This window comes from Tetrao urogallus (assembly GCF_951394365.1).
Source record: "Tetrao urogallus genome assembly, chromosome: 4".
Lineage (NCBI taxonomy): Eukaryota > Metazoa > Chordata > Aves > Galliformes > Phasianidae > Tetrao > Tetrao urogallus.
The window spans coordinates 18891595-18917049 of NC_136817.1; the positions used below are offsets into that span (position 1 = coordinate 18891595).

Sequence of the window (25455 nt, forward strand, 5' to 3'; positions counted from 1 at the left end):
CGCCATTTTGGTCTTACACAGCTAACCATGTGTGGGCATGAAGCTTTATTGCTTTCAAAGACAAGCCTGTATATTGAAAGCTAAGTATGAGTTAAGCAGCTTGCTGAATTAGGGCAGAAATGAATGGACCTCCTCCACATTTTTTCTTATGTTCCAGGATCTTTCTGAAAATGTCATAACTCTGCTGAAAAAATGCCTTACGTTCCAACCTTCTATGAGGTAAGTATTCAATCTGAATGCTTAATGAACTCCATTAGAGTAAGAAGACCAGTTGCTGAATGTTTTTTGAAATACCGTTGGCTTCTATTATCTGTAATAGATAGCTAGTTGGTTTTAGCACTTCGCAGTATTTGAAAGAAGTGGTTTTGGAAAAAAAAAAAAAAAAAAACAAAACATCAAATGCACAAATCTTTGAGATTGTTGCAGAGTACTTTTGTGGGAAAGCTCTTCAGTCACATTCAGTTTTAGATTTCTCAGCTTTAATGCTTCCATTTCTGGATGTTCATGAGACTTGCGACTTCCTTCAAATCTCTTCTTCCAAAGTACTTTTTTGTTATGACAATCCACCGCAGTTTTCATCTGAAAGCTGTAGTAGGCTTCCGTTCTTCAATCAGAGCTTTGCACTTTTTTCCATATTTGCTTAGAGAAATAAAGAAAATAATATTCATTTCACATGAAATATCAAGTTAGGGCATAAACAGACTGCAGCACGTTACAAGTTACGAACTGAACAAAATTACCAGGTTTCTTCGCTTAAAAAAAAAAATTCTGAAGTTTGACGTAACTTACTAGTATTTGTTACTGGGACTGTTTGTTACTGAAAGCAAGCTCTTCTTGTAAGTGCTTTACTCTTAATGTTGTATTATCTTCTCTTAAGGCCAACTCCAGAGGAATTGATGCATGACTGTTTGTTCAGTGAAGTATCTTTGGCATACCCTCCATTTCACAAACCTGCTGGACTGTTCTCGTCCTCTCCAAGATGTGCTGACTTAACGCTGCCTGAAGACATAAGTCAGTTATGCAAAGGTAAAAGCAGATAGTGGGATAAATGTCATTGGATGGGAAAGGAATATACAACATCCTTGCTTTTTCTTTCAATGAATTATAAACTATTATATAGTTTAATATTCCATTCTCGTAGTAGATTGTTTAATGGGCGAAGATAGAGGCAAACATATTTAGAAGGGGTGTGTTCAAATCAAGGATGGTATCTGGATTTTTATGCTTTTGTCTCAAGGAATGAACAGTTATTGTTAGTATTTGAGTTTATGTTGAGATACCTGTATCATCATCTGCCTTTGTAATTTGGATGTGTACAAGGTACTGATTTTTCCCCCCCTCCGTGATGTATTGTCGATTAGAAGCTGAATTCTGTTGAGTAATAGGAAGAGACTATTTTTGAAAGTACTGGCAAACTAAATTCTTATGGAAGAGGTTGTATTCTAGTATAGAACATATTTAGAATTTTTTGAGTTTAAAACTGGAGTATGCTGAAAGTATTAACTCCTCATTTTGAACTCTGAGATAGATACATATTTAGTAAATCTCGTTGTAAAGTTTTTGGGGACTGAAACTGTATATCTTCTTAGAAAGTACTTGGTCCATGAAGGAAAGACATTGTAACTACTCTGTATGAGTCATCAGTTTCCTTGTGATCGTAGCACTGTTGTGAACAAAATAATGTGGGCTTTCTGTTTGAGGGGGAAAAAAAACTCAAACGTACAGAAAGCAGAAGTCCATCCTTCAACTTATTTATCTGATTATTTCTATTTTTGGGCATAAAGGAAACTGCAAACTGTTCTGTTTTTGTTTTTTTTTCTGATGCATTCTGTAAAACTCCCTACAAAGAGAGGATCACCTTTGCCTCTAACTTCGCTTTATGATGTAGAACCTCTCCAGTGTAGTAACTTCTCTTCAGCAAGATTTGTTCTGAGCGATAAGAAGAAATACAAGCTGCCTAAAAAGCTGTAATTTATATTTTATGTTTTTTTTTCCTTGTAGATGAAGATAATGATTACTTAGCAGAAAGATCAATTGAAGAGGTTTATTATCTCTGGTGTCTGGCTGGAGGAGACTTAGAGAAAGAACTTGTCAACAAGGAAATCATTCGATCAAAGCCACCTATCTGCACACTTCCCAAGTAAGAAAATAGAAGCATTTAAGGGAAGGAGGATGTATGGAGAAGTGATTGTGAAAGAATGTTTTGATTTGGTTTTTGGTTTCGACACCTGTGTACATTTTTAAAAACATTTAAAACAACATTCTTAAACAGCAGGAAATCACTTTACATCTCAATTAATTTAAGGCATTATTTGAACACTTCGTGTTTGTTACTTACGTGCTTTTCACATTGCTTTCTGAAATCCAAAAAAAAAAGGTTAAGTGGTGAACAATGAACAGGAAGATCCTAAATTTAGCATCTTTTCCATCATCGTTGAACTTTGATTTAAAATAAAAAAGTCTCACTATGCTTGAGCACTATGTACTAATAGTAATTCATTCTGTAGCAAATTCTCACACTTGGAGTTCCATTTCACTTGGAGTTTCCATTTCATCAGTGCTGAATGGTCATTCATTTCTTCAGCAGATCAGCTGGTTTATGTTTGTGTGTTTTTCTTTTAAATGCACAGTTTTAAAAATTGTAGTGCTGTTACAAAATTACTACTTTTATCTTCCTGCTGCACATGTTGCAATTTGATGCGACGCTTTTAAATATTTTGATACCTTAATCCTCCAGTCTGATTTTTAACAAACAGAATTATGTGTTCATAAAGATAAATTTGCTGGATCTGGGATTTAAAGTCACATAAAAATAGCCAGAGTGCAGTATCTGGGGGTAGAAAAAATTAAGAGCTTGATCTTCAGTGATCACATGATAGCAAATGTAGTGTGACATTTTGAGGTACTGCCTGTTCTGTCCACTTAGGTGAAAGCTTGGGTTTCTGATTTCTGTGGGGATAACAGTTTTAATTATGTAAGTATTAAGAAGATGAAATGTCCATTTAAAAATGTAATCTTACTCTATCTTTTAAGTCATCCTGAGCATGTTAGCATAACTTGAAGAGATGAATTTGCTGTCTGCTTTAAAATAACACCAAACAGGCAACCTGTATATACTCTTTCTTGGTTGCATTTGTTAGTCCCCTTAAGGTCTGGGATTTTTTTTTGTTTGTTTTTGTTTTTTATTTGTGGGAAGTGGCTTTTAAATGACAGCGCTATTTTATTTTTTGGGTCTCACATGAAGTGGCAGTCATAGTCTTTGCCAGTTCAAGAAATAAAAGCAGTATTAATCCCGTATCTCATTAGTCTTCCTCTATGTGCAAACTAGAGTTGTGGAAAACCTGAAATGTGCAGTTTTAGACAGAAGCTGTTTAAATAATTTAAGGTGATTGTACATTCCATTGAGAGCAGGCTTCATGCCTTGCAGAATCAATGTGTTATACTTCTAAGAGCTAGTGTTCTGTTTTAAAGAAGAAACTGATTGATGTCAGATGTTTATTTATTTATTTTTCCTAACTCAAATCTTATGTTATAAAATGACCTGAATTTTATTTTTTTTCCTTTCGTTTTGAAGCTTTGTGTTGGAAGATGGTGAAAGCTTTGGGCAAGGACGAGATAGAAGTTCCCTTCTAGATGACACAACTGTGACTTTGTCTCTGTGCCAGCTCCGAAATGTAAGTGAAATGCTGTGTGCAGGTGCATGTGTCCCTGCTGTGGAAACATTTGTTTAAAGGGAATATGGAACAGCAGCTCCTACTTCTGCTCCTACAAAGGGACAGTGTTAGTGATTCTCAGAAAACTCCCTGGCGTTTGAGGTCAATTCTGATTTACGCTATCAAATTGCATTTCCCATAAAAGCTTACTAAATTTGATTAATGTTCCCATCCTCCATCCCCATATTTTTACTACCTGCTTTTTTTCTGGTGAAGCTGCAATACTTTGGCAGTACCTGATGTTCTGCATGATTGCTGAACTGCCTGGCACAGTGAGTTGTTTTATTCCTGTAGGTGGCTCACGGCATTCAGAAGAAAGAACAGCTCAATTCAGTTGCAGCTCCTTAATATCTGTATCCTTGGAGCTGAATGCTAAACTTTCAGTAGTTTACTGCTAAGCTTTGGAATATATAGCTATTAATTTGTTTTACATTATGCAATGCCTATTTTAAAGGTAGCATACACCACAGCTTCTAATTCTGTTCCTATAGAAGGGCAGTTTTTACAGCTTTCTTTTAAACTTTTTAATCTGTAGTTTTTTATACTGGTGCCTTCGTGTATAAATGCAGCAGCAAATAAATGCGTACTGAGTTTTTATTTTGGGGAGGATACAAGTGAGAACCTTGCGATGTTAGATGAAATAAATTTTTGAAGTTAAGCACTTCTTCAAACAGGTTTCATGGAGCAGAGCATGATGCTTGAAATCAAAAGAGGATCAGGTCTGAATGAACAGAGAACGAACTGTTCTGTCACTCCCAGGAGAAGCAGCCTGTGTGCTGTATGCCTTTAAGTTAGAAATAGAACTGCAAAGCAGAATACTGCGGGGAGGATAATATTAAACATTAATCACAATGCAGCAAAGATATCTGAAAATTTCAGACAAGAGTCCAGGTACGCTTGTCTGTCATCTTCTCAGAGAGCGTCTGTAATTCTGCACAGCTTTCAGATGCTGATACAAGAAGAAACTCAAATTTGAATAACTCTTGAGCTGATTAAAAAAAGTAAAAACCAAGTTCTGTAGTTGCTTTGCAGCTGCTTAGATAGGAAGTCCATATGAAAAAACGAGGGAAAGAAGGAAGCAATGGTAATACTGTTGATCAATTAATTCATGGCCCATAAAAGCTTTTTCTGTGTGTACAGAAAACAGGCTTTGTGCAGGAGACAAGAGAGTTCTCTTAAGATAGAATACATTCCATGATGTCTTAAGAAAATAAGATAGTCTGTACTAGGAACGTTTCCTAGTCTTAAAGATTGTATGTTTCCTTATTGATTGAGAACTGAGCTAATGCTTAGACAGGTGTCAGGGTGAACCATTAAGCTTAGAAGTGAATTGCAAATTAATAGTTTTCAGATTCCACTAAATTTTTCACATGGTTTCTGAGCAGCATTCTGATAATGAATTGTCTTTATTGTCCATTTTAGAGACTGAAGGATGTTGGTGGGGAAGCATTTTATCCATTACTTGAAGATGAGTAAGTGTGTGTAAATTTGTTCCCATCTAAGTGACCAAATGTTGCAGTGTTAGTTTTGAGTAGCACAATGCACAGCAAGACAGCTGTCTACCAAGAACAAACCTTACATGTCCTTGTTTGGCCCTTAAAATCAGTGAGAGCTGATAGGTGCTCTGTACTGGTGAACTTAAGGCCCTGAATCCAAAATTAGATTTTTAACCTCTTTCGACATGCTGTGAATCAGCTGTTTGTGCTGAATATTTAAAATGATCCATTTATACTTCTAACTCAAAAATGCATTGCTGAATATTTATTTTGCACTTTGAATTGTATATTTTGCTCTTTACTACTACAGTCCTAATTCTTTTCCCAGCCAGTCAACTTTACCTCATTCAAATAGTAGCAGTGAGCTGTCTGCAGCTGCCAATCTACCTCTGATCATCCGGGAGAGGGACACAGAGTATCAGCTAAACAGAATTGTTCTGTTTGACAGACTCTTGAAGGTATGAAATCTCTCTGTTGGTTAATTGGATTTGGTTTGCTAATTAGAGGGTGTTTGAAGGACAAAGTAGTTGAAAAAGAAGCAGAGATGAAAGCAACAGCAGTGGAGAGGGGAGAGAAAACTCTTACAAAAGTCTAAGAGATTAAAAATGTGAGAGCTGCTGCTAAGAACTGTTTACTCAAGAAACTAATTCTGTATCCTTTACTCATTACTAATCTATTATAGGTATAAATATACCAGCATCATCTTTGCACTTCCAAGCAGTAAGGTTCTTGAAAACAGTACGGCTATTTACTGTAATGACACCATGATAGAAACGTGGGTTTTACTTTAAGGGGGTTAAAATACCAAACCCTAATTTACATGTATGGAAAAAGATGAATTCTTGGTGAGGAATGAAAGAGGGCTGATGTGTTAATAGGTGCAGTACTTAAGGAAGCATAAGCTATAAATGTCAAACAAAAGAAAGTTGGATAATTATTATGATAAGAAACATGTAATGAAAAAACCCACATCAATTTTAATGATTTGGATTGCTACATTTATATGTTCAATATATACCAAAGTATATGAATGCATTCATGTGGAGCAGTGGGTATTTCAGTATCTAACAGTCATCTGCCATCTAGGTCTTCCAGTTAGGAATGAATGAAACTTGCTTGAAACAGAACTTGCAATCACTGTCTAACTGACAGATTTTTTTTCTCTGAAGAAACCACCTTCCCAGAGTTGGGATTAGATTTGTTTCAGTTAAAAGGTAATGTTTTTGCTATTAATCTCTTCTTTTTGAAGGCCTACCCTTATAAGAAAAACCAAATCTGGAAAGAAGCCAGAGTTGACATCCCTCCTCTTCTGAGAGGCATGACCTGGGCTGCTCTGTTGGGTGTTGAGGTAAGGGTGATTGGAGGCCGTTTGCAGAAATTCCATTATTGACTGAGGAAGGAATTGGGTAGGAATGGAATGGACAGGGAAGCTGGAAAGAAAGTGAAGTTTGGCATTAGAATTAGTGCAGATTTAAACAAAGGGATGCATGAAATCGTATGAACTAAAACAGTATTCAGACTCATTCCTGATTCTGATATTTCGTATCGGAGAATATTGGCTTTGATTGACTTTATATTTAATTTGATTAGGGGATAAAAAAACAGTGCACACCCACTAAAATTTTGCTATGGTGTGTAAATGCAACTGCTGCTTAACTTTTCATTTTTAAAGTTATTTTTTATAAATGCAGTTACAGTCTTCTGCTTCAACAAGCAAAAGCTGGGTAACAGTGTAAAATGTAGCAAATGTATTTTATTTCACTATTATCCAATACACGTCTTCCAAAGATTGGAGAAAAAATAAATGATGTAATCCTTCCGGACAAAGGGCTAGAAAGGACTGTCCTAGAAATTGTCCTTGAAATGAGGACCCCTCTTACTTGATATCAATTACGTGATGACAACCCAACTTTTGCATCTGTTCTGCTTGTAATCCTCAGTCATGCAGCAAAGAGGTTCTTACGGGTTACACATTCTGAGTTTTAGGATGTAGCTTAGGATGTGGACTTCTGAGTATCTTCATATGACAAAAAAACACGTAAGGAAAAGAGTAACTGGTGGTCAAGAGTGTGTCTTGGGAAGTGAGTGAGTTCACTTTATCAACTTAGTATCTGTACATTGAGGGCGGTCCCGTAACATTAAGATGCACTTTTTAGAATACTTCCCTTGGTATTTAGACAAGAACTGGCTGTTTAAGAGTAGTGTATGTTGGTAGTATCAGTATTTAATTAATAGGCAGCCTTTTCACAGATGATGCTGAAACTTGACAGCAGCAGAGGTATACTTTGAATTTAAATTGGTAGTTTCAGTTAACTAAAAAATGGAAAACTGGATGAAGTATATTCCTTGCTTTATAAGCCAGAGAAAGTGACTGAAGATAGTGGGAATACCATTGAAAGTTCTATATATCCTGAGTTACACTCGAATGAAGAAGATTTTGTTAAAATTCAGCATTGAGAAATTCTCTGTTTGGGAAATGCACTAAAATATGTATTCAGAAAAAAAGTTGATAGCTGGAACATTTGATAAAAACAGCTTTTGTATATAGGTATGTACATTACAATATGCTGTTACATTAGTAAGGGCTTTCTATTTTGAAATATTCTTCCACATTTAGGGTGCCATTCAAGCAAAATATGATGCCATTGATAAAGACACACCGATTCCTACGGACAGACAAGTAAGACCTCCAGTTTTTACCGAATACTGTTGCCTGAAGTAAATCAAAGATCTTTTCAACCTGTGGGTATCATTTTGTCTATTACAGCAGATGTGGTTGATAATAGTAGAAGGTTTCCCCTGCCCTCTAAGCTTTCTCATGCTGTTGCAAGAATCTTGCAAAACAGTTTGGGACCATTAGTTCAACTCAAATTAGGTTATAACCTCTGATGAGCAAAAATCTTATTTCAGAATCACGTTTCTGTTGCAACACCAAGCAGTATAATAAGCAGTATTACTGGTGTGTTGTTACATGTTCTGTCTTTATCGATTCTTTTTTTGGGCCCCTTGGACCTGATGCCAGATAGTGTCAAGTACGCTGACATTCTGAACAGTAAGATGAACTGTACAGAAATGGGTTCTTGAGCCATTAAATTCGCCAAGAAGTAGTACCAAATGTAAATAATCTTCACAAGGAACAGCTGTTCCATCAGATGGCTGAATTAAATAGATTCCATCAAGTTTTCTGAGGTCTCTGATTATATTATCCTGTAGAAAAAAAGGGGTACTAGCACCTGAAACTAGCGCAGAAGTTGAGTTAGAAAATACTACAGTTGTAATCTGTTTTGTTTTTAGAAAGTCTGCTTTTATTTGTTTAAAAGCCTTCTTTTAAAAGCAGCTCTTAGAGCCCTCTCCCTGTCCCAGTTCAGTTACTGATCTGAGAGCAGTGGGCAAAACAGACTGATTTTGATGACGATGATCTGACTTCGGTTGTCTGGCTAACTTCCACCACTGCCATCTGTATTATTACACAACTGCTGTAGTACTATTTCATTTACCCTGGTTTCTCTGTACATTGTGTATTTGACTGTGATACAGATTGAAGTTGATATTCCTCGTTGCCATCAGTATGACGAATTGCTGTCATCACCTGAGGGTCATGCAAAGTTTAGACGTGTATTGAAGGCCTGGGTTGTTTCCCATCCTGATTTGGTATACTGGCAAGGTGGGTTTGAGTAACTAGCAAGACATTAATGGGAAAGCTATGTCTAAAAAAAACAACCGAACAAAAATCTTACTTGGAGAACTTCCTTTTCCTCTCTTTTGAAGAATGAATAGGTGAATTACTGAAAATTTAGTTCCTAGTGATTTATATTTAATTTGTAATGCCAAATTGACTGCCTCTTCCATATGCTCTTCAGAAATTTTGATCATTTCAAAAAAAATAAAAAAGAGGAATCTGTTTCTTTCTGCTGATCAGTTCAAAGATAGTGCTGCAGAAGTTATTGGGCAATTTCATAGGACTGTGAATTGGATTTCTTGAAAACTGTGACAGAATAGTCAATTCAGCACTATCATTTTAACAAGTTTAAATCCTCTTTGTTTGCATGTGTTGATTGCATACTTGTTCTCTGCATTGTGTGAAGCCTGGCATTGCAGGTGTTATAAAAGTATGCAAAATGTCACGGTTAAGTTATTGTGTTGAATAAGACAAATTCATTAAATGAGATCTTTATGACATTTCTTCATGGCTCTTCCCTCTTTAGGCCTCGATTCTCTTTGTGCACCATTCCTATACTTGAACTTTAACAATGAAGGTGAGCACTTTTTTCTGCTGGGAGTGAGGGGAAGCACAACCTGTTCATCTAGTTGTCTGCAGATATTTGTGTACCACATATTTATGAAAGAATTCTGTAACTGAAAGGGAATTTTGAAGCTGATTTTGCTATGACTCAAAAGAAGTGATCACAAATAGCTATATAAAAACATGCGTATATAAAAGATATGCATATTTAGTACTTCTGCTTCTCAGTGCAGCTCTGGATTAGCCTTTGGTAATGTGAATGTATTTTTTTTGTTAACTTATCATAACCATTAACCATACAGATGAGCAGTATTCAGAAAAGTTGGTGTTGGTCTTAACTGTCTAAAAGGTAATCAGAGATCAGCTTTGGACTGTGATTTCTTCAGAACAGGCCTAGTCCAACTTTCTATGTTTTTGTACACAACTTTTTCATAACATGTTTGGGTGAAAGATAGTTTTTCAGGACAGTAACTCTTACAGTGGGCCTACTGTGCACCTTTACATATTTCTATCAACAGGTCCCGAACACATCCATATGGTTTGATTCTGTAACAGTTTTTTTGTTATCGAAGCAAAGTATGATAGTGAAAACTGCAATTCCTTGTGACCTGGTTTATGAATTTAATTGAATACAGATAATTAAATGGTGGTTTCAATGCCAGAAAATTTGCAAACTTGAATTCATTTCTAAGGAATGCTATAAATATGATGCTTTGCTTATCATTTCCATAATGATGAACAATTTATTACAGTTTCCATTCTATCTCTTACTAAGACTTCTTGTCAAATCAGTGGTTTAACAACATGGCTAAGAGTTGTATTAAAATAGGTAGACTATCTCTCAGCCAAATTCTTAGAAATTAATGAAGGGTTAAACATTATGTTCTTATCCTCTAATCTCTACATGGTATGTTTGTGAAGAGCTGCTGAGAAATGTTTTAATAGTATTCCACTGTTGGTTTCCTGTGAATTCTGTCTTCAGACTCTGAGCTGAAGAAGGGGACCAGATAAGAGTCTCGTGGGGATGTAGACTGGGCCTAAATTCTATGGGAGAAAACAGAAGAATGCAACAATGCAGTTGTCTGAAACTGTATCTTCAAAAGCTTTGTTCCATCAGGGAGCTTCCCTTTTCAATACAAACATCACTGTGGCTTTGTCACTGTATGGGAAGTGCTGAGTCACAGCCTGAACCTCTGATGGATCACCTGAGGTGAGCCATGAGTCAGCCAGAGGAGCACAGCTGAAGGCCATTCACCTGTGCTGCTGGAAGGGGTGGAGCCTGGCTGCACCCCTCCTAGACCTATTTAAGAGCTGGCTGCCAGTGGGGAAGGATCTCTTCTGGAGATCTGCTCTGCTGGTGTTTTGTGAGTGAGCCCAGGATAGGGGTAAGCTTTCTATTTATTCTCTCTTGTTATCATAGTCTGCTTTGCCTAACTCTCTTGTTTATTTTGTGATTATAACATCCTAATATTCTTTGATTATACAGTCACTAAGAATTATGGAAAGAAATTGGGAACAAAGAGCGTCCAACCAGATTTGTCTTGTTTACTTAAGTGATAATAGAAGCTTTTAAAATTCATTAGAGAGCGTTGTGCACTTCCTATGTTCCTTCACAATCATTTTTCTTTATGGTTTGATTTTAATATGTGTCTTTTATCTGCTTAATAATAAGCACTTGTATTTCTATCTCTGCATTTGTTTTTTCTAATTTTTTTCAGCTCTGGCATATGCTTGCATGTCTGCTTTTATACCCAAGTATTTGTATAACTTCTTTCTGAAGGATAATTCTCATGTTATCCAAGGTAAGTGCCTTTAATTTTTTTATTTGTTCTAAGGGGGCTTGAATTAAGTCTGCGTTTATAAATACACTTTTTCAAGTGGTTATAAATGAGGAACGTGCTGTCGAAATATTCATCTATGTATTTCAGAAGGCTTATGTGAGATTAAAAAGAAAAACAAAAAGCAAAAAACACCACCAACTGTGCAAGGAAAGTAGGAACAAGATAAACAGGTAAATGCTTGGGCTTAGAACAATGTTGTTTGCGCAGGGAGGTTGGAAAAAAAAAAAAAAAAAAGCTCCATTTGTTTCCAAGTTGAGCATCAATTGATTTTGTGAAGTTATAAGGTGAGGAGAAGGTCCTTGCAATGCTATATGATTAAAAACTGAATAGCATGATTTTAATCATATGAATGTTACAGGAGCTATCTTTACAGTGAGGGACAGTAAAGAGCAGGAACAGTACAAGTTCAAAACTCCCCAGAAATTGGTGTTCGGTTACTTGGAGACTTGAGAGGAATTTCTTATTGAAGAGAATACAGGACAGGATTTGGTATCCATGAGGAAAAATGTTGCATAATTGGGTCTTCAACAGCTCTGCAGGCGTCTCAGAGAAGTCCAAACAATTCCTGGGAGATAAATGTCTGTTCTACCTAAAAATTAATTGTAAATATCAAGAAGATACAATGAAGGAGTTTTCTGGAACTGTTAACTCATCTTGCTACTGTCTGGGTTGGTTAGATAATTAGTCTTGTAAACAATTGTTAAGAACAGAAAGAATCTGTTTGAAAAGCTGTGGCTTTATCTTTCCAACTTAAAGCAAGTTAAGTGGATGTCAAACTCTGAAGGAGGTTCCTAATGTTTATTGCAACTTACCTTGAGGACTTGGGCATCTTTTTCCTTCAAGTATTATTTGCAGTAGGTCTGTGACTTGTTCCCTTTGTGTTCTTACATTGTTTCTCAGTTCTCTTGAGATAGCATCATAGCTTTTAACATTTCTAAACCTAATATAATTATTCTACAGAATGATTGTTCTTAACTTTGTATGCTCAAAACTGGAAGCAGAGTAACATTCCCTGTCTGTCCTCCTTCACTCAGCTTGATGTCTGAGCCCTAATTACTCTGTGCTTGAGAGCATAGAGAAAAAGCAATTGCCATCTGTTCTGAAATTGCAGTGTTACTGACTCTTCATCTTCCTTCTAACAAGGCACATCACAATAGGAACAAAACTAAGAGGTTAGAATAAATAGAGAAGTCTGTCGGTGTCTCTGTTCTGTTGTCTGTTTCTGTTCCAATTAAAAGCAAATGTTAATTAGACAACTTAATTAAATTGTACCCTTCAGCATGATGTGCTGTGCTGATGATCTTATTACATTTTATCTTTACAGTAAGTATTTTCCCCTTTATTCCAGAGAAGACAAATTAAGAGGTTACTGATGATGCAGGTGCTACCTTAAAACCTCATTGACTTCTGGATGACAAAATTTAACTATTGAAAATAAATACAATTGTTGCAATCAAGGAGTATTTCACTCAGTTTGGGTCTTAAAATTCTTGAAGTATTCTTGTTCTAACTTCCATCAATATCCTGTGGCTTGTATTCACACAAAAAGTCTAAATTTTTTTTTTTAAGAATGTGTCCTTTCTTTCCTACAGTTACTATACAAAACAACAGGATGTTCTGGCTTGTGTTTTTGACAGTGATCTTGAATTTGTTTGTTATTTCAGAGTATCTAACGGTGTTTTCTCAGATGATTGCATTCCATGATCCAGAGCTGAGCAACCACCTTAATGAAATTGGTTTCATTCCTGATGTAAGTGCTGAGCACTCTTATCAATATTGCTCAAAGTAAAAGAAGGAAAAATTAGCACAGTTAGGATGAGATGCTTTGCAAAACTGTCTTGGCAGCAGTTTACCTGGAGATTTGCTTATTAATGAGATTTTCTGGATATGCTGTTAAAATGGTTAAGTATTGATTATTGTTTTAGGTGCCTCAGTCCTTGCCCTTTTGTTAACATGGTACAATACAAATATTACTAATAAATAGTTTTAACTTAGATTGACCTTAAAATATATATGTAATTTGTTTTAAAAAATTTGGACTAGTATACAAAGAAGAACGTGGCTGAGAATGGCTAATAGAAATTTTTCTACCATCTAATTAAATGCAGTCGTTTAACTCAACAGACACATTGATTTGCAAATAATACGAAAAGCACGTGCAAGTGATGGTTAATCTGTAGATATGTCAGATTCTGGAAAATGCTTAGCAATCACTTGTTGGAATCTATCAAAAACATTGGGAAGATTATAGCTTGTATGCAGGTTTTATCCCTTCATTTAAGGTGGAGAAAAATGGAAACTGTGGTCATATCCAAAATGTAGTAGAGAGGGCTATAGTGAAAAAAATAAAACAAGGCCTTCTTTATAGGGCCCCACTTTTATCTATTGCAGTAAACAGGGAAACTTTTTTATCCTTCATTTAGAGCCATGTATAGTCTAGAAAGCCAGCATAATCAGGTGGGAAGGCCAAGCCTGTGAAGATCATTTCTTGCATGCAATTTCTGGGTAAATTTGCTTCAGAATGGGCTGATGCTCATTAGTACTGTTTGCAAAGATTGCAATGGGAAGAAAATGTATATACTTTTCACTTCTAAAGGCCTTTGTGATGTAATAATGTTTATAATATAAATGTAAAAAGTTACTGTGGCATTTAAAGAAGCAAAAGCAAAACCCAATGTATTGCGATATAATCTGAGGTGTTTAGAAACTGCATGTATTGCTAATAATCCACATCTGAGGAGGAAAAGGCTGAAGATGAGAGAATGGTGGGGAGTTGGGAGGATATTCACATTTTGAAAGCATGTAAATTTGAGGACGGAATAAAGGATGTGGGTAAGTTACTGGGGGAGAATCAAGTTTGCAGCATCACCTGCAAATGTAAATGCACCTGATATTTATTGGCTCTAATAAACTTTCAAAATGCAAGTCAGATGGAATAGTTAAAAATCACCTTTTTGGGTATATTTTGTATTTTGTTTCAGGGTGGCTGTTAGACAGCATGTAGTCAAACGTGAGCCTTGTATCCTAAGTGTTATAGCCTAGAAGAGGGTATGAGTATGTAATGCAGCAAATAATTACAAAACAGGAGTATGATTAAAAATAAAAATGAAGAATTCTACATTTGAATACCAATGCTAATTCTAAAATTAACACTAACCTCTGAAGAGAAGTTGTCCTTTCTAAATCCTGTCATTAAAAAAGAAAAGTTGTTTTGTCTTCCAGATTATTGGGAGAGGGTTTTTTGTACCTCTTACTGCACAGGATCTGTCAAGGTGAAGGATATGCACTTTGGTAATGAGATCTGAACCTGAGTTTTGTGCTTGAGTACTAATCCTATCAAAGTAAACTCTGATTAATCTTTCATCATCGAAATGCAGGCTCGTGCTGCAGGAAAGATTGTGTTTCCTGGCACCCTTCCCATTTGCTTTGGGTCATGTAGCTCTCAGAATATTGAACAGTACTGAAACTCCAATAATTGTGAATATTGTTAGCTGATGTGGTGTCTGGATTAAGTACATTGCAGTGGCTTGTGTGATTTATGTGTAAATAGAGAGCTAGGTATGGTGAATCTTTTAGTTCTTTGCTCGCTCTCCTGCAGCTGATAATCTCCACCGCTCTGTATAATATTTTATAGCCTTTGTTCTATATTCTACTGAATAATTCTGACATACAAAGCAGACTATTTTAAACAAGAAAAAAATGCTACTTTACTAAAAGGGTAGCTGTAGGCATAAATTATTATAAATAGCTTTCACCTGCCAATTATGGCTGCTAGGTGCAGTTGTTAGCAGGCCAGTGAAAGAGATGACAAAATCTGGTTGCAGTTGCTTAATAAGCTGCTGTCTCAGGCGTAGTTTTCCTTTGGTGATGTGCAGGAGGTGCTGTTAGTATGGCTTCATCTAACTGAACTGAAAATCCCGTGATTGAAGTACTTCATCTCCATTTGTCTCTTCTGTTACTGTTAGCTAGTGGTGAAGGTAGGGGAGAGATTTTTTTGCTTGTATTTTGATCTTACGAGAAAAGTGATCGTTCTTCAAATTCTGCGTAGGTGCGTGTAGGTAGGTAGAATCTAAATTTAGAAATTGGTCTCAAATTGCATTACTTTGGCATCCCTAAATGTCAAAACATTTATGTGCCTTTCTGTAGCAATTGAACATAGAATTATCTAATAGGCTTGAGGTATGTTGCATGCATTGTGAAGGCAGAACCCTTCAATGAAATGAAGAGCGTTTTATTCCTTATAAGCATATAGTAAAATAAATGTTATGTACTCACATAGTAAACATGAAGTATGTTGGCATCTTCAGTGCTTTGGAAATTCAGATCTTCAGTATTAAATAATGCATAGTTTCACTGTAGCTTTCTTACGATGTTCATAACATGCTCCTGGATTGTAGCCTACAAGTGGCCACGTTATTGTTACAGACTTTCAAAACAGTAAGAGACTTTTGGTTATTTCTTAACACTCTCTAGGATCTCCTCCAACAAATACTAGTGTGCATTTTTGCCTTGCTTGCTCTTCTGAATTGTCTTTAGAAACAAAAGCCTCTCAACCTGAAGTCTTTGAAACTATTGCCTTTACAGCAGAAATCTCATCTTCTATAGATAAAAACATGTAAAGCTTATCTTCCAGAGGAGGATTCAAAGAATGAAATAATGCAGAGAGAAATAACAGTAACATATAACATGGAAAAGGCTTTCACTGAGATTTGAGGAGGTTTGAGTTTCTAGTTCAGAAATAGATTGTTTACCTACAGTTATGACCTAACTTCACTCTGTTGAAAAGCAGTGAACTGAGTCTTCAAGCTCTGATTTTGAGCAGTTTGTCATAGCAGCACACTACTGGAGCTTCAGCTAGGGTTAATGGAAAAAACTGAGAATGAAACAAAGTGGGAGGAGAAGATTTCACTTTTAACTAAAAACATTGTGATGGCTTTTATTCCAATTGTTCTTCGTATGTAAGAGATGTCCTGGTACTTAATTGAAAGTACCAAAGAACTCATATATTACTAGCAAAGCAAAATGGTAATTACAGCACTGCTGATCTTAAGGTCGCTCTAAAAAAAATCAAGTATTGACTTTAAAGGCTTTCATTTTAATGTGACTTTTTCCCAGGCTGTTCTAGTAGTTCAAATGCTGCTTTAAAAAACTCAGTGTGGTCAGGAAATATATGTGATGTTAAGTGTGAATGAAAGTCACAACCTTATTATGTGTCATGGTTCTGTAGTAAAGAGTTGGAAACTTTTTTTTTTTTTTTACTACAGAAGCACGGCAAAATGCTGTTCTAGCTAATGATCGCTAGAGGGCAGTATGTACTAATACTATATTAAAAATGCAGTCATTTCTCTAAAAATATTTTGTATCCTATTTATTTGAGGACTTCATGTCTTTGCAGTTCTTTTTCTCACCTTTGTTTTTCAGTTTGACTTGCATGGTGAAATAATACTAATGTTGTCTCTACTTTGCTTTCTCAGTAATATTAATCATAACCTCTTCGGGTTTGCCTAGACCTTCTTACATTGGAATATTACATTTTTGAAAATAAGACAAGAAAATCTCAAAAAATGTTTACCTGATACCTTCTAACTTAAATAGTTTGACTTTTCATATTACCATTGATAGGTTTAGTAAGGATGATTTAGAGCGAAGAAGTGCTTTGCCTTGTAGTTACCTTTTAATAATATCTTCACTATTTCAGTTATGGTGGCTCTTCTTGTATTTTTCTATATGCATTCGAGATACAGATGTCTGTATGTGAAATTAGGAGCAAGCATGGAGCTGCTTAGGGTAAAACATTGTAATCAGGTGTATGAGAAGAGGAGCATTAGGCTTATTTTTCTGCTATATGGAAAGCAGTATAATGCATACGGGTAAGCAGGTAAATGGGAATTTGTTGATCACAAATGTTATTCCACAGATAGACATATACTGAAAGTGTTGCGGAAATGTACCCAGGGTAACAGGAGTGAATAATGAATCTGAAATGATGGCATGTAGTGATTTTTATTTTTTGAACCTTTAAAATCATTTGGAAGATTGTAGGCTAAGCAAAGTCTGTTCATCATAGCTTGTAGTTTTATGTGTAGTACAGTTTAGATGCTATTAGATACTCAAATGAAAGTGTGGAACTCTAAGTTAGAGAGCTGTGCTGGGGAACCTTTCTGCATGTGTGTGTGCATCATTTCATCAGTGCCAGAGTCCAGTTAGGAGTTGATGGAAATAAGAAGTCATTTATTAACATAGTATCGATTATATTTTTCTGCTGCTCATTTGCTTACTTTCAGGGCAAGCTTAATAGGAGTACTAATTTGCACTTTTTATGAGCTAAAACGTAATATATTAAGCTTTATGTCTAACTATAAATCTTCAGAAATGGGAAACAAAGCACATGAGCTGTGCAGCTGAATAAAATTTAACAAAGATAGACTTATTCTTGCATTCGTAATGTGTTGGGACTTTCTGTAGGGTGATGTTTGGTGAAAATAGATTTTATTGCTTTCAACCCACTAAATGCTTCATTAAAGATTAAGAAACTCTAAAGGAGTCACAAATGACTATCTGTTCTAACACATTCTGAATGTTTTGTATGTGGTGTAGTAGGTATTCTGACAGAAAGCTTGCAGAAACTTTGTTTTCTGTAGCCATTACAGCAGCAGAAGTTAGACAGTCTCAGAGTAATATAAGTGGAACCTCAAATTCTTCAGATGGCACGTATCCTTAAAGGTCATCTTATGCACTTACGTGGTTTTAATTTGTTGGTAACAGGCATTGTATGCTTGAGTGACTTTGGAGAATTTAACTTGTTACTTCCTTTCAATAAGAAGTATACAGTTGAATACATGCCAGCATATGCAAAAGATGTAGGTACCATTCCTTTTTCCTTTGGAAGTTGTGATTTGCACTTTTACTTATAATAAAAAATATTTTTTTCTGAGTCAAAAAGGTACCTTGAATCAAGTTGTTTTATGCTTTATTCAGGCACTCTTCACTAATTTTTATTTAGTAGCATAGAGTAAGGGGAGAACTGTGGCAGTTTAAAGGAGCAGCTGGCCATGATGCTAATGGTCTTTGTTTTCACTAGAGGATCACAAAACAATAATGTGGAAGGAATGAGAATGGTGACTTGGAGTGAAAAACACTTCTTTTGATGCTCAGGGATGTGATTTAGCATAGGGTTCTTAGAGTGGTGTGGTTAGACTTTTCCAACCTGAGTGATTCTATGATTCTATTGTTGTAGTTTTGCCACTCCAGTTATTTCTTGTTTTAAATGTGTTAATGTCAAGCATTGCAATTTTTATTGCAATTAACAATTGACCTAAGCAAAAAACTTAGATCTTAAAAAAAACATGTTTTTTTTTCTCTTCCCTCCTGCCATGCCCCACCTTCTGCAGCTCTATGCTATTCCGTGGTTTCTTACAATGTTTACACGTGAGTATACTTTTTCCAGTTAAATGTTGAATTTCTTAAGGGTAATTTTTTCTCACTTTGTCAGATGAACCCTTCCTAATTGATGTGATATGTGTCATTTAAAAGGTCCTTTGTAATTTGCAGGGTGAACTTACGACTTGAGACTCGACAGTCCATGTCACATTGTGCTTTCTGCTCTTCCTTGAGCAGATAATTTCAGCTTTCTTATTTCTGAAAAAGAACTATGTTAAATTTGAACTGGATTATGTTATGCATGTGGTACTTAAGAAAGGTGAAATGTAAGAATTTATCTACTGGGTAAAATTACAATAATATTAAGATACACCTTCCCTCACTCCGCAAGTTCAGAAATGTGGAACGTGGAATTTATTTATTTTTTTTTTTAAGGCCAGCAGAACATGCTTTATGTTGTTGCACTTGACCACACTGTGGTATTTGTTCATGAATATTCGGAGCAAAAAGAGCTTTCTGATTTGGTGAGCTGTCAACAATAGACATGGGAGTTAGTAAAGCAATTTGTGATTTTTCTTTCTTCAAATACCTAATGTTTCTTCTTTTCATGTCAACATTAGCAGATTACTTCTCTGAAATATCAAAGGATTTGATGTGAGGTTCTCAATTGCATTTGACAGAGTTCTTGACTGTGAAGCACTGGCTGATGCAGTTGCCCATTCTTTGAAAAACCTGTTATGAGAATCGCTACCTCTGAAAAACTGAGGAGGTGGTTATCTTAGCAATGAATTAAAACAAAATGTTAGAACTTTGTAGTTGAAGGATAGTGTGTTTCAGGAGAGCTACCTTTTGACGTTGTATTTCAAATGGTGCTGTTTTTGTTAGGCCTTGATGCCTGTCTGTCTGTCTCATTCTGACAGTTTTTGCTCTATTCTGCCCACTTCCTCATTTAGTTTTAAGTACCTGAGCTTATTGATTCACTCATCAATGTCTTCATGCTGCTGGAAGTAACTGATACGTACTTCTTTATGCATAGTTATACTATACCAAAAGGAAAAGAAATTGCCTAATTTCATGTGTGTTTGAAATGTGGAAACCTATATATTTCAAAGCATTTAATAAAGAAAGAAAATACTGATTGTTTCTGGAATAGTCTGTCTATGTATGAAAATAAACCTGTACTTAAACAGGTTTTCTGATTTGCTCTCAAATAAAAAAGAAATTACCTTAGATAGGAGAGGAAAATGTGTATGACTGCCTAAGAGTGTTTGTATTAATTTTGCTTTTTTGTGTGTGTATGTGTCTGTTCATTATGCAGATGTCTTTCCTTTGCACAAAATTTTTCACTTGTGGGATACATTATTGCTTGGAAATTCCTCCTTCCCATTCTGCATAGGGGTGGCTATACTTCAACAACTGAGGGATCGTCTTCTTGCAAATGGATTCAACGAATGCATTCTCCTTTTCTCAGACTTACCAGGTATAGAAGAAACTATTTTTTTCTCTTTGTGCTTTCATCTGAATATGTACTACAAATCTTTCATGTGTTGAAATAATGTTAGATTTAGGTGAACTCCCTGTCCCTGTGTGTAGTGCCTACCTGCAACTTGACCAAGTTAGCAGAAGTCCTTTTGCTGTCATCACCATGAATTAGGTAAGATCCCTGTCATTGCCTGGGGAAAGTTGCAACAGTTCCTTGTGAAATTTAGAGCAATCTTAAATAATTCATGAGCTACTGTTTGTAGACGTACTACATCGAGACAAAATGCAGATAGCAGGATCACTTAGTGAAAAAAAGTATTGGAATTCTTAACTGTACCTTACCACTTTGATGCCAATACAAGCATGTTTTCCTTTAAAAAACAAAGTTCTGCTATGAGAACAGTTAATATAAAATTAATATATTATGAAAATCAGTGTAGGTGATGTTGGTGCTTTAAATCAGTTTGCGTTTGAAATGTATGGCTCTCAAAATAACCCTAAAAAGCCAGATGGAAGGCTACATGAGCACTGTTGTTGACTTATCAAATACGAGTACAAACAAGTGTTCCATCTGCTATTTAAAAAAAAAAAATAAAAAAAAAATTGCAGTTAACCGTCAAGTCTGACTCTTACTCCTGGCCCATTCAAGTGTAAAATTGGGAATTAGCCTTAGTCTCCTAGAACATAAACTTTGAATTTTGCTGTAATTTCATTTCTTTAAGATAAACAGGCACTCTTCTAGGGTTTGTGCTGTAAGCCATTGTCTATACCCACACTTGTAAGGGGGACAGAAACTACATGTATCACTGTGCGAACAGGAGAAACTTAGTTTTCTTCATAAGTCAGTCACAGTTCCAGATTTTAGGAGCAATAGCGTCATTCATAATTTTGATGTGCTTTAGTAGTATTTATTTCTAACAATATTGTAGTGTTGTTAATATAGATTTCCTAATATTTGTCAAAATAATTGGCTAATTAGGAACATGATAAAATCCCTCTATTGTAATAATGTCTTAAAACCTGTTAAAAATGTCTTAAACCCTGTTGAGGGATGTACAAAGGGGATATTTCAGCAACTGCAAACACTTAAAATTAAATTCTTTAGAACATTGTTACCTATTTGATGTGCAGGAGAATATGGCAGGGGAAATAGGAATGGCACTACTGATATGGTGCCAACATGAGAAGCAGGACTCTGCTTTCAAACCAGTGCTGACCTCTACTGTTCGGTTGTGGCTGCATCTGCTGTATAAATTCTATAGCCTAGATGGCCATGCCATGCATTGAGGACTGGCTGCATAAGTAACTTTACTCCAAAATGTGCAATTTTTCTCATATATAATTGTTAAAATCTCAATGTTAGTCTGTGCTATTGAGTTGCATGATGTACATTATGATTATTCTAGCTTTGTTTGATTACTGAGTTTCTCACCCACTTTACCAGTCACTAGCAGCTAGCATCTTTGGAGAAAACAGACCAAAGTATGAAGCATTCAGATATATACAGGCATTTGCAAATGGTTGGAGGATCATGTAGACAAATTCACTGATTTAGTGCAGTGTAGGGTCTGGCAAGCAAGCAGACACTCTTCCGAATGTCCATGGAGTATAAAGTTAACTGAAACATGGAGATTTGTTTCAGATTTGAGAAAGGATGCACTGATGTAGATGATGGTGACATATGCTATAGAGAGTAAGTAAACGCAAAGCCCAGGCATGAGTCTAAACGTGCTGTCTTACAAGTAGATATTGCAGGTTAGCTCATCTTTAAGGAATGAGGATTATTTGTGTTATTTCTACACACTTTAGGACAGTGTCTTTTTGCTGTCTTCAGGCTAGCAGTGCTTTTAAGGGAAGAACTCAGCCTTAGAGCCCAGGAGAGCTAACTGTTGGAAAGAAATCTGGTACAACTAGAAGCTACAGTAAAACTGCTGAATTGGAAACGTAGAGAATTGTCTCTGTGAGTTACAGGCATGCGGGTTTAAGCTGCTGCATGTGATCAAATATATAACTATGGGAACACCACAAAAATAAATGATTCTCCAAGGAAGAGTTTCAGTTATATCTTTCCTTTGTAGCAATGTGCCAAAATGGTAACTCTGTGAAGGTGAAAATTGTGTAAATGCTTAGGATGATTATATCCAGTTCAGATACGGACTGAACAGGGAAGAACAGTGGGAATTCTACACTGGCATTGTATTTTATATCATTTTTGAGTGATGTCTTTAGATACATATCTGACCACTGGGTAGCTACTGTTTTACTTTTCATTGTTTTTGTTACAAAAATACATTTTCTACCCACACCTGCAATTCATACACCTTTATCTTGCCAAAATTTCTGGTGGTTCAGTGTTTGTTTACTTAAGAGTTGGCAGACAAAAGAAGCTGCATTTGTCCACCTAGCCCACATTCAGCTTGTGGTTGCATGGTGCCTATTTCCACTTATTTCACCACTTGTTGACTAACAATGTGAACTTTGAGGTTAAAAACTAACTGAATAGATGGGAAGAGATGCACAAAAATGTCTTCCATCTTTGAGAAATAGAAAAACCAAGGCAGTAAACTGCTTTGAATAAGTTTTGGCTTTTTGTCGTGCAGTTTTGACAACATAGTATGGCTCCAGATTAAGGCTCTGGGGAAAAGAGGTCATTTTTCATAAATTCAACTAAATGTCAAAATATTGATGTGTGGCTTTGTTTCAGCTAGCCTAACTTCAAAGCTGTTGTCCCTTATGGAAGGGGATGTTGGAAGTTGATTTATCGTGGCATTAGTGAAGCTGATCTGCTTTTTCAAATTGGTTTGTATCATGTGAGAGAAACCAAATGGTTTCTCTTCAGATATGCATTATAGTGGTGCTGTAACCATAACAAAAAAAACCAACATTAAAAACATCAAAAGGTATCGAAATTAAAAAAAAAAAAAGCTTAAAAAATTGCTTTTCAGTTTTTTTTTTTTTTTTGTTTTAAAGGTGTAGATCAGATTAATATTTAAGGAAATATCTTTTCAGTGTATTCATCCTTGTTGTGTAAGATGGCTTTTTAAGATGTAGCTGTCAGATTTTACACTGCAATCTGCAAAGATGCATATTGTCACTAAATAATGACATAGATGAAGCAGAAACATAGAAAACTAGCTGCATAGCTGCTAGTAAGTGTGGGTGGTTGGGGTTTTTGTTTTTTTTTTTTTTTTTGCTGTTTTTGTTTTTCTAATGGCTGACAGCCAAGCCTGGGTTGGGAGCTGGCTTTGGTACAGAAGCAGAGTAATTTGGTAGGGCACACCTGCTCACCAAGGCTGTTTGGTTGTGTCAAACTGTACTATTGATATCATTTCACCTTTGATTATTCATTTCATACCACTTGTAGCTACATGAAAAGCATGCGGTTCTATTTATAGATTCCACTGTGTTGTGAAATGCTGGGATGGGTGAAATACTAAAGAAAAAATTCTTTATTTTGTTCATATTAGTGTTCTTGCTACTCTAGTTGGCAGTAATAGAAGAAAACAGAATATGTATCCTTCAGCAAAGAACTGTCTAATGCTGCATTTTATCGAAGAGGAGGAAAAAATGAGTTCATCAGTAGAACTTTATCCTAATGTCTTAATCAGTGAGGGCACAGCTTATGCCATTTTCTTGATAAAAGCTGTATGTATTCATTGTAGCAAAAGGGGACTTGAATAATACACTTGTTAGTCACACGGGATTTCATGCGCTTTTTACTCTGGAATAAAATGCAAGCACATGTAGATAGACTATCAAATGTTTGTGGGCACAGAGAGACAAAATTTAAGCCACTTTTCTTGGAGATTTTCTCCTACAGGTAGTGGGGGAAAAAATATATATATATATAAAATGGACATGCTTTGGGAAAATCTTTCCCTCTTATTTAATTTCATTAGGATTGTATGCCAACTGCCTCAGGATCAGTGCTTAGAAAGCAAGAATGCTGTATATTATTTTTTTTCTTTCCTCAATTATGGGAAATGCTGCTGGCAGAGCAAGGTGCTGATAGGATATTTGCTAATATTTTTGCTGAGCTGAATGTTTGCCTGTACAGTTATTCCCTATGACCTTTAGTTCTTCACTTCTTAATTAAGGAGTATTTTATATTGAGCTGCACAAATAGAATTAACCAATCTTGTCAAGGTGACTTTCCCGGATGTTGGGAGTAGCAAAACTCAGTACCGTTTTTCAGTGTGGAAACAGAGTAGAATTCACTGGGGTGGGTTTGTTGAGCTGTTGCTGTGTTTAGGCAGAGCTGAGAGGTGAGCTCTGGAAAGTACTGCATTGTTAAAATTAAAATGTGCGTTAGCAGCACATATCTATGTTTTCATAGATACACTTACGGTGTTTTTAAATCCAGCTTTGTTAATAGTTACACACATAACTACTTAAATACAAGATTGGAATGGCGGTGTAGTCTGAGAACCAGCAAAATCTTTTTGTAAGAGTGAGGAATAAGGTAACTTTAAGGGAGTTCTCAGCTCTCTTGCTGTTTTGAATATCTGATGGGTTCCTTTACTTTCCAGTGTTCAAAGAATTTAAACTCTTGCTTTTTAATTTGCATCTGACTTTTGATTCTATCTAAATTTCTTCTTTTATTTCTTTCCTCTAGTAAGAGCTATATTCTAGTAGAATCAACAGAAGGAACAAAGCTAATCATGGAGAACTAATACAAGATTTGTACATAAAGCTAAGACTTTGTTGGTATTGCAAGCTCAGAACACATTTCAGGACTAGATTGCTAGCAGGTTGTTCAGGAAGGACGAATATCCCAACTGTGAAAAGCTCACATTGTAAGTGAAGAATACTGTCTTATTTTCTAAATTGTGATAAATGGACTAAGTACACAGGGTGTGTCATGTGAAACTTTTGAGAAGTCTAGACGAGTATCTGTAGGGCGTAGGTTAGTCACATTCGATTTGACTTCTGAGCTAGGCAAGTGTTTTTGGTAAAATCTGAAGGAATGATTGAGCTCACATCTGCGTGAGAATGCAGAAGTTCTTCATCTCCATGTGTTTCTAACAAGTTCTTCCTCTAAGCTGATCTCTGATATCTTGCAAGCATGTCCTTTTGTACATTTTCTGAGCAGTGAAGTTATGTTCTTCCTTACTATTTGGCTATATTCATCCTTACTCTTACAGTGTATCTTACTTTTTGCGCAGCAGCATGCATCTGACTATTTCCATTTTACAGTGTTGATTTTAGCCATTAGACACTAGCCAGTATCCTAAAGTTATGTTATGGCTGGTTCAGATGCCTTGTACATTTTGTTGGATTGTAGAAACTTTTGCCATGTG

The 25455-nt window shown here is 35.9% G+C and overlaps 1 protein-coding gene across 3 annotated transcripts in view; it reads left to right on the forward strand.

Annotated features, from left to right (window-relative positions):
• Positions 1 to 25455, forward strand: part of TBCK (TBC1 domain containing kinase) — a gene marked incomplete at both ends in the record, with an annotated part of 81402 nt that overhangs the window by 24897 nt on the left and 31050 nt on the right. For all 3 annotated transcript variants that reach the window (XM_079534963.1, XM_079534964.1, XM_079534965.1), the window contains 14 exons: positions 158 to 219; positions 878 to 1026; positions 2002 to 2140; positions 3575 to 3674; positions 5136 to 5185; positions 5538 to 5667; positions 6459 to 6557; positions 7827 to 7889; positions 8747 to 8873; positions 9415 to 9465; positions 11171 to 11254; positions 12958 to 13043; positions 18685 to 18721; positions 19992 to 20153. In XM_079534963.1, the coding sequence (XP_079391089.1) occupies positions 158 to 219; positions 878 to 1026; positions 2002 to 2140; positions 3575 to 3674; positions 5136 to 5185; positions 5538 to 5667; positions 6459 to 6557; positions 7827 to 7889; positions 8747 to 8873; positions 9415 to 9465; positions 11171 to 11254; positions 12958 to 13043; positions 18685 to 18721; positions 19992 to 20153 (1339 nt within the window). The remainder of the gene's footprint in view (positions 1 to 157; positions 220 to 877; positions 1027 to 2001; positions 2141 to 3574; positions 3675 to 5135; positions 5186 to 5537; positions 5668 to 6458; positions 6558 to 7826; positions 7890 to 8746; positions 8874 to 9414; positions 9466 to 11170; positions 11255 to 12957; positions 13044 to 18684; positions 18722 to 19991; positions 20154 to 25455) is intronic.